The sequence below is a fragment of the Daktulosphaira vitifoliae genome, unplaced genomic scaffold (genome assembly GCF_025091365.1).
Source record: "Daktulosphaira vitifoliae isolate Bord-2020 unplaced genomic scaffold, ASM2509136v1 Scaffold_3, whole genome shotgun sequence".
NCBI classification, from domain to species: Eukaryota; Metazoa; Arthropoda; class Insecta; order Hemiptera; family Phylloxeridae; genus Daktulosphaira; species Daktulosphaira vitifoliae.
In genome coordinates this window covers 1,444,703-1,454,389 of record NW_026099574.1, presented here as the reverse complement: position 1 = coordinate 1,454,389, position 9,687 = coordinate 1,444,703, and the positions used below count along the sequence as shown (strand labels likewise).

General features: G+C 24.5%; 1 protein-coding gene across 3 annotated transcripts; it reads left to right on the top strand.

The window, feature by feature from the left end:
- Positions 1-994: 994 nt before the first annotated feature.
- Positions 995-8,953, top strand: LOC126903099 (calcium homeostasis endoplasmic reticulum protein). Of its 3 annotated transcripts, none has more exons than XM_050681076.1 (17): positions 995-1,107; positions 1,234-1,322; positions 1,387-1,557; positions 2,315-2,541; positions 2,614-2,849; positions 2,908-2,982; positions 3,053-3,164; positions 3,247-3,462; positions 3,985-4,060; positions 5,459-5,704; positions 5,766-5,923; positions 5,988-6,121; positions 6,189-6,362; positions 6,437-6,598; positions 6,658-6,796; positions 6,929-7,069; positions 8,553-8,953. In XM_050681076.1, exons 2-16 carry the CDS (start codon positions 1,298-1,300, stop codon positions 7,067-7,069), a joined length of 2,292 nt encoding a protein of 763 aa, XP_050537033.1. In that variant the 5' UTR covers positions 995-1,107; positions 1,234-1,297; the 3' UTR covers positions 8,553-8,953. The 3 variants fall into 3 exon arrangements, with proteins under 3 accessions (XP_050537033.1, XP_050537032.1, XP_050537034.1); XM_050681075.1 differs by having other exon boundaries at positions 1,035-1,149; XM_050681077.1 differs by lacking the exon at positions 1,387-1,557 and having other exon boundaries at positions 1,052-1,351.
- Positions 8,954-9,687: the final 734 nt, after the last annotated feature.

The window sequence follows — 9,687 nt, the reverse complement described above, 5'->3', positions numbered from 1 at the left end:
AAAAATGAATTATATTGATCCACAAATCTTTCAAAAAGTTATAGCATTATAAAGTTAAAAATATAAAAAAGAATATTTTTTATTAACTTTGATGTCTGTTTTCACTAATGAAAATAAAATAAAGTCCGAAATTTCTTTTTACCATAATAAAGTTATTACATTAGCTTTAATTTAAGATATATATAAAAGTGTCAGACTTTTCGGAACACTTTCAAAAGTTATGTTGAAGAAGTTGTCATTTTAAATTCCCCCTATGAGCAGGTAAAGGGTCAGATTTATAAATATATACTAAATAAAATGGTAAAGACATCATGCATCTAAAAAAAAAAATTATATTGATTTGGTCATTTTTTAAAAAGTTATGGCAGTTTTAAATACATTTTACTTAAAACTGAAAAAATGTCAAAATTTAGGCACTTTTAAGTTTGTCATTTTTTTGGAGATTTCCCCTATTTACGGGGAACGAAGGAAATTTTTTCAATTTTGAGGGTAATGTCTTCGACTAGATACGATATTTTGACGTATCGTTGATAGAAATCGGTTGAGAAAAGGTGGTAACAGACACAAAAAAAACAAAAAAAAAACGCATCATAGTAAAATTAATATCTTCTCAGCTTTGCATCGAAGCTAAAATTAACTTACTGTCGATTGTGTATATTATCGATATATTTCCATTACAAATATGCGGTCCCGACCATAGACAAAAATATCTAGATTAGGAACAAAATACTTTTTACGTGAATTATGTTGAAGCCAATATATTGGCTATATATTCATATATATATAATATATTCATAGTTGCTTTATTAAAGTATTTTTCATGGAATAAATAATAATGAATCACTTGTTATGCGTAATAAATTTAAAATCATAAAACGTGTATTTCATATGTATGAAATGAAATATATTGTGATACTGACTGTATTTTTTTTTATTTCATAGTATATATATTGCATAGTATACAATAAAAAATTAAATGCATTAATTTATATATTAATTATACAAATTTATTTCTGAGCAATTGGTGACACTGCAAATACAAACTTCTGGAGTTATCGGAATTTAGTCAATTTTGTAAATTGAAATAAAATATTGAGATATCTGATCGTAAGTCACATTTATAAACAAATTTTGTTAGAAAAATTCTGGGTACGTTTCTTAATAAAGTGTTTTAATTTGTTTTAATAAATTTTTGATCACTAAATGTCATTTTATTTATTTCATGTTCCTAAGAAATCTTGAAATAATCTGTTGGATAGTTTGAAAAAGCAAATAAAATTTATATTTTTAAAAAATCATGGATATTCCAAAATCTCCTGAAGGTGAAACCATTAATTACCATAATAAATTCGTAAGTGACAAAATTAATATATGTCCAACTTGCAGATAATGAATTACGCACTATTATTGACAAATTGGCTGTTTTTGTTGCAAGAAATGGCCCCGACTTTGAACAAATGACTAAAACTAAACAGAAGGATAATCCCAAATTTGAATTTTTGTTTGGTGGTCGTCATTTTGATTACTATCTTTACAAAGTTACCACAGAACAAGCCAGTAAGTTTATAATTTATAGACTTCAGATACAATTGTTTTAGTAGCCTTTATTTGAATATTACTATTAAAAAAAAAAAGTATTAAATAAGTAGGAACAATACTTAAATTTAAAAAATGATCAGAATAAGTATAACATTAATAGTTTTTTTTATAAAATTAATTCAAGTAATTGTTACTATTTAGGAAATCTTTTAAACTTGTGTATCTTATATTAATAATCAAATTATAAAATTTCTATTTTTAATTAAAGAATGACAATATACAGTTGTTAAAGAAATATAAAAAGCTATTTAATGGGATCATTTATAAACTAAAATTCAATTTATCAACAATCATGATTTTTTCACTTAATGTATTAAGTATAATACTATTTGTTAAATATATAATCCTAAAATCAGTTAATAAATAATAGTATTCAGTAAATAGTAGTAGTTGTATTAGAAATGGTTGATAATTAATAGTTTAAAATTTAAAAAAATGGTCTTTTTTTTGTAGCATGATTTAAAACCTTTTTTGTTTTTTTTTCTACCAAAAATTTGGATAGCTTCATTTATTTCTAGAAAAGGAAAGTTAAAATTCAAAATTTTTCTTTATTGAAAAAATTACTGTATATAAAGCCAAAACTATTGAAGCTTTCCATTTTTGCTATAGTTTTTAGTAATACTTTTATTGTGAGATAATTTTTAAATATCAATTTGTCAATAACCTATTGTTCTTTATTATGAACTCTTAAATTAAATTTTAACTTGATTTATAGTATTGAAACAAAATAATGCAAGAGAAATGACTCAAGGAGCAATTGTAAATAATTCAGCTAGTACACAACAATTAAATATGTCTTCTGCTACAACACAATGGTTGAATTTAACCCAGCAAAATGATGGTCAATCAACAGGAGTTACTCTAGATTCTTTAAATGCACAACAAGCAAATTTACAACAGCAAATTGCCCAAGCTGAACAAAATTTTAATGCTCAGCTTATGGTAAATCAAATTAATGTTACTCCAAGTTATTTGAAAATGTTAAATTATTAATTAAATGTATTATTATATTAGATGTTAGCTCAACAACAACAAGTTGCTACTGAAGATAAAATATTATCTGAGCAACGAGAATGGATTAATTCTGAGGCAGCTACAAATGATTTATCTTTAGTTGAGCTATCATCTGTATTAGACCCTGTAGTTAAAGCTTGTACAAAAGAAGCAATAGCTAATGGAAAAGCATGGATTTTGAAACATATTGGTAGTCAACAAAAGATTGATGTTATTTCGCAATATTTACTAACTGAGTAAGAAAACTTCTTAATATACATACATATATGGAGTTTTAATATTATTATTTTTTAGAGTTACTGATCCAAAGTCAGAATTTTCCAAACAATTACATATAATTTATTTAATTAATGATACTGTCCATCATTGGTAAGAATTTTACTGAGAAATTAAAAAAATTGTTATTATATTATGATAATGATCAAAAATTATTGTATAGTCTTCGAAAATCAGAAAATGTTCTGAAATCATCACTAGAATCTATTATTGTACCTATGTTTTGTTCAGCTATAACGAAATCTAACGAAGAACAAAAGTCTAAATTACAAAAAGTATATATTAAAAAAGAATATATATATATATATATATATATATTATGTAAAAATTAATTATTCTTTTTTTACCTGATTTTAGTTATATAGTTTATGGGAAACAAAAAACCATTACTTTTCTGATAGTGTTATGGAACGGTTAAAAACCCCTGAACAGTCACTGATAGAATATAAAAATAATCTGATGGAAAAGCATAGGGAAGCTGTGAATCAGTTAAATATGGTAATGACTAATACATTGCAAAATTACCGTAGTCAACATCAATCTTTTTTGGCACATTGTAATAATCAAATACAGGTATGATTTCTTCAACTTCTATAATTATTTTAGTAGACCTAGTAGTTAATTGATTTTTCAGAATTGTTCAAAATCAATATTTTTAATTAGGATGAAATGGGGTAATTATAAATTCATTTTTTCTCATAAATTATTTAGCAGACTTATTTTATGTTGAAAAGTTTTAATCTTTATAAGGCCATTCAACATATTAAATGCGAATTTGAAATTAAAGCTTGTGCATTTATTTTAAAAAAATGCAATTCAATTACCACAACTATTTACAATTACCCCACCTTATTTTATAGGGTATTGAAATTTAATTTAAGATTTTAATCATGTGTATGATCTTGTTCGATATGACATAATTACTTTTAATGAGAAAATTAAGTACATATAAATAAAATAAAAATTTTTATTAATAAATTAATTTTAAGACATTTGAACGTTATGTATATTGTAATTTTTGAATAATTAACTATTATTCAATAATAGTGTGATCAGTATTCTCTTATAACTTTTATTATTGAAATTATATTTTAGACTATAGAAAACCAAAAACGTTCATTAGAACAACAAAAACAAATACTAAATCCTCTTCCAATTCCTACTGCTCAAGGTAAGCATGAGATCAAAAACAAAAATCTAACTTGTTTAAAACTATTATATGAGTTGAATTAATTTTATGAGAATTAGTAAAGAAGATTATGTTTGACTTTCAAGACTTGAAGAATATTTTATATGTATTAGTATAGGATGCTTGAAACTGAATAAAAATATCAGTTGTATTCCTTCTACCAAGGTTTTATTAGATTATGAAACATACAGCGTATTCAAATTCTGTGAGGGGATGTTTTAAGAAAACAATTTTGTATATTTATTGGACAAAAATTTTAACAGTTAAATTTACTAATAAAATTTTTTTAAGTTTGATATGATTATAAAATACAACAATACTTATTTTACTAAATTATTTAAATTTTTATATTATTTAAAAAGTTTAATTATTTCAGTAAACATAAAATTAAAAATAAAATAAAATCTGGCAATTATTAACATAATTATTAACAAATGCTTCAATTTGAATATTAGTAAAAAATTAGGTTTCTGTTATTAAGCTAATTATAATTTCAGGATGAATTGAATAAATGATTTCGTGTAGCATAAAAAGCTATGCCATAAGCATAGCTAATCTAAAATAGTATTAATTTTTGGAGGAATGGTATTCTTTTAATATAATAGACCGTAATTTTTAAAACGCTCTTCTGAAAAAGAGGTTGTTAATAATATAATATTGACTGTAGGAACTGTTTTCACTATACACTTATTTTTATGTCTATAGTTTTGGCATTAAGCATAATTTTTTTTATATATATATATAAAGGTAATCACATAAGCATTTGGCATATCAGTCAAATAATTGTATATAAGACAATAAAATTACAAAAAATATAACAATAATAAATAATGTAAAATTAAAAAAATATTGAAGTTAGATTATTTTGTGATAATATGATAAAAATAAAATAAGATTAACTCAAATAATTTTACCCACTAATTTTTAATTTCACTTCTAATATATTAATGATTTTTTAAAACTAGTCTGACTGAATTTTGTGTATCCTTAGCTATCTAAATCCTAAATATATCCTAGAGTTTTTAATTATTAAAAGTATTTGATGTTATAGCTTTTTTTGAATTTACTTATAAACTGTATTATCATTAATTAATGTGGTTTAAAATTTTCTTAAAAACTATGAAGCTTTAGAATTTTTAAACGTTTAGTTATTATAGAATGTAATAATTGATGAATAATATGAAATTGTTTTTTATACCTTCTCTAACAATTAAAGGTACCTTTTTTTGCCAAGATCTTCGCGTTTTTAATTTCAATTAATTTTGTATAAGTAGCAGTCTATGTAACTTAATCTAATGGAAACCTTGTCAGTATTACTAAATACTTTAAATAAATTCATTCTTTAGAGCTCTTTCTCCTATTTTTTTTTTTTTTATTCAGATGAAGGAAATCGACATTATAATGAAGGCAGATTACCATCTCCCCCCTTGTATCAAAATAACATGTCTACTGGCTACATGCAAAGTGACCAACCAAATTTTCCTCATCAAGCAGATAATGGATATCATTTAGATGATCATTATAGAATGTCACAGATGTCGAATTGTATGCAACAACCTCCTATGTACAATAGACCTCCACCACCTTTTAGTCAACCTCCCCCTAATATACATTTACAACCACCACGTTAGTGAAACAAACATATTTATTTATATTCAATAAATTTAAATTTAAAGTTTACTTACAGCTTCAATGGAACTTCCTGATTTGAGTCGACCACCACCAAATTTCATGCAAAACAATTTTTCTATGCCTCCAGTTCAACCTGAAATAGTACCTGATGACTTAGTTCCATCTCTGCCTTATTATGAGCTACCAGCAGGTCTTATGGTACCATTAGTGAAGGTATCAAAAATATATTTAAATTAAAAAAAAATTTATTTATATTAAATTTAACGTTATTTTTTAGCTTGAAGATAGTAAATATAGGCCATTAGATCCTGAAACAATTCGATTACCTCCTCCAGCTCCTCCAACAGAACGACTATTAGAAGCAGTTAAAGCTTTTTATATGCCTCCAGGGCACTTTGCACCTCGTGATAGGTATACCGTTATTTTAGTTCACTTTTATTGAAACTTATAAAAATGTCTAAGCATTATAATATTTTAGTGATGGTTGGGAAAAACTTGGTTTATATGAATATTATAAAGCTAAAAACTTAGCTAAAAAACAAAAAGAAGATGATATTGCTAACAAGATAAGAGAAAAATCAAAATCTCCTTCGCCCATTATAATTCCTTCTATGAGAGATAAATCTCCTGTAAGAAAAAAACGTTATAGAAGGTTAGCGACTATTAAAATATTATAATTACAAAGCTTTAATTAAAAAATAAATAATACTTAATTACTTTGATTAGTCGAAGTCGTAGTCCAAAAACTAGAAGTCCAAGTCGTCGTTTATTAAATAAAAAAAGTCCTCCTCCAACTCCTAATCGTAATAGACGAAGAAGGTCTCCATCTAAATCACTTTCTCCATCTCCCCCAAATACTCAAAGAAGTCCTACACCTCCTTCGTTTGGGTAAGTGAAGAACTTTGCAAACAAATTTACAATTTTAATGTTATTTCACAATTATTTAGTACGGGCTTTGGTAAAACTGCCCAAGAACGTTTAGATGAATCAAATAAAGGTCATCAACTTTTGAAAAAAATGGGCTGGGGTGGTGCTGGTCTTGGTTCAAAAGAGCAAGGTATCGACACACCAATAAGCAGTGGTGACGTAAGTAAATCCATGGTTGCAAAATATTACCAATTGATCATTATTTTATTTTTATTTGTACACGGTAAATTGGTTATTATTATACCATATGTATTGACCTGAGCTTTGTATTGGTCGCCATTTGTAAATTAGATCCGAGATAGGACCGATCAATATAAGGGTGTGGGCATCAGCTTGAATGATCCATATGAAAACTTCAGAAAGAATAAAGGCAAGGCGTTTATACACAGAATGCGCACCCGGGCAGAAGAACGAATGGAAGGCAATGTATAGGTCTGTATAGTTATGAACTTTGAAATATACTTTAAAACAAAATCGATAAGTCAATTTGAGATAATTTTAAATTCAATTAATCATCAATTAGTTCAATTTTAAAAGTTGTTATAACTTGTATTTAGTGTAAATATTAAGTATTAGGTTTTTATAATGTTATAACTTAAAAGATGTTGTTATAGATTTAAAGTTTCTATATTATAGATCTTATTTAATTTTAGGAATCTTAGAATTAATAAATATGGCACAAAATTAATGTATAAATAAATTTTTTTTGTAACAAAAATTTAATCAATGTCATATTTTAATATTTTTTTAAAATGTGTTAATTTATTTAGATCTCTGATAAAATTAAACAAATAGACATCTGATAATGTATCTAAATTATTTTATATAAGTTAGTGCTTCGTATTTCATATTTTTAAATTCCAATGTAATATTATATAGATAATCAAATATATAAGACACTCATTTTTCAATTTTAATATAGTAAAAGATTTTTTTATTGAAGAAACTATATAATAATGTGTAATTAAAAAATGTTTATTCATTATTTCAGGGTTAAAAAACTTTAACTTTAATTTTCTCTAATGGGAACCTCTATTTGTAATTCAATAATATGATATAAGAACATAATTTTTTGATCGATGATCAAAAAATTATGTGTTTATGTCTCTTATTTAAAGTTACGCAAGATTAATAATTTTTTGAATTGATAATTTGCTGTTTAGCATACAATATTCATAATAACTTCATGAATATGATGTTATATAAACAAGTTTTTGTTGACTATTCTTGTTATCATATCTGTAATTTATGATAGCAAGAATAAATACGAACAATAATTTATTATAATTAAACATATAATTGAAACAGATTACTGTTGTTTCCAATATTATAAACACTATGTCGAATTTCTATTTTAAATCCACATCTTTAAACAAATAGTTGATCAGATAAAACAAATTACCAAAATAAAATTATTTGGATTTTTTTTCTATCATATCCAAATTAAAATGGGTGTTTATTTTCCTAAAAAGATGAAAAAAAAATTATTTAACTAAACATTTATTATAGTTTTTTTAATTATAAACGGTATTTCCCTATAGAATAATGGAGAATATTCAGAAGTTTTTGAGAAAATTAGTGTGTTGTCCTTAATTGATCATTCTGTATATCATTTATATATATTTATTGCCTCTCTTAAAAGCTATTACATGTGGTAAAGTGAATAGGAAAACTTACTTAGCTTAGCAAAATAAAATTTCTGTGCACTAATGCATGACACCTTCCCAACTGAGCTATGTAGGTTGGCCGTTATGCGTGTATATTTTTTTTAATTAAAATTTTGTTCAAAAGTATAATGTAATTAAATTATTCTTGAGATTTATTTTTAATTTAATTGTTTGACTTCTCGATATTTTAAAATGTACTATGACATATTTTGTTGAGTTTATAGACTCATATTAGTATATTGTTTCAGGTGATCAGTTTATATGTTGTATGGTTATTACTATTTTGGCTCACCTTAGAACCGAAAGGTGTTGCTAAACGCGATATTTTACAATATTTTGTATAAATATATATGTTTAGTATTAATCATTTATTTAGCTTACGGCCAAAATACACTGTAAAGAACAACACTCAGAAATTAAGTACTACTTTGTGAAATTTGTAATCATAAGAATAATATTTATGTAATCATTTTTAAAATCATCTTTGATTCAAAGAATACTTAGGTATTCCATAAGTAACTAAAAATAACAGTACTTATTCAGATCATAAAACAATTATTGTTTAAGATTTATTTTTTAATTTTATGTAAATATTTATTTGTAACTATTTTTATTTTAAAACTAATAAAATTTAATTATAATTACTGTACACATTATTGTGTATTAATTTTTTTTTTCTAAGATTAATATAAAAAATTTTTAAAAAAACCTGTTATTTTAACAGTTTTTTTTAATAAAATCTATTAACTATTTTTATTAGACTTCATGACAAAAACTAAAAATTAGTTTAAATTATACAGGTATCCTACTAGATTTTAACATCTTTAATAACTTTGATCCATTGAATATTTATATTACTTTTAGCATCGATGCGAAGCTGAGAAGGTATTAATTTTATCATGATGTGTTTTTTTTTTTTTTTTTAGCTTCAATGCGAAGCTGAGAAGGTATTGGTTTTTTTTTTGTTACCACTTTTTCTCAGCTCTCACCGAACGGATTTCTTTCAACTATACGTCAAAAGATCACAAATCGTATCTAGTCGAAGACATTACCCTTCAAAATTGAAAAAATTTCCCTCGTTCCCCGTAAATGGGGGAAACCTCCAAAAAAATTACAAATTTAAAAATAGCTAATTTTCGAAATTTTTAAAATTTTTTTTACTAAATACTTTTTCAAAAATGAACATATCAATATAATTTTTTTTTATATAGATGCATGATATCATTACCTTTCATTTGGTATATTTTTTTTGTAAATCTGACACTTAACCTGCCCACAGGGGGGGATTTAAAATGACAACTTTTTCACAAAAAATTTACTTTTTCAACATAACTTTTGAAAATGTTCCGGAAGGTCTGACACTTTTATATATATCTTAAATTA

Excerpts from the sequence above, each read along its gene's own strand:
- LOC126903099 (XM_050681076.1), top strand. The coding sequence starts at position 1,298 with ATGGATATTCCAAAATCTCCTGAAG. Across the intron at positions 2,983-3,052 it reads AATGATACTGTCCATCATTG|TCTTCGAAAATCAGAAAATG; the intron begins GTAAGAATTTTA and ends ATTATTGTATAG. Across the intron at positions 5,705-5,765 it reads TATACATTTACAACCACCAC|CTTCAATGGAACTTCCTGAT; the intron begins GTTAGTGAAACA and ends GTTTACTTACAG.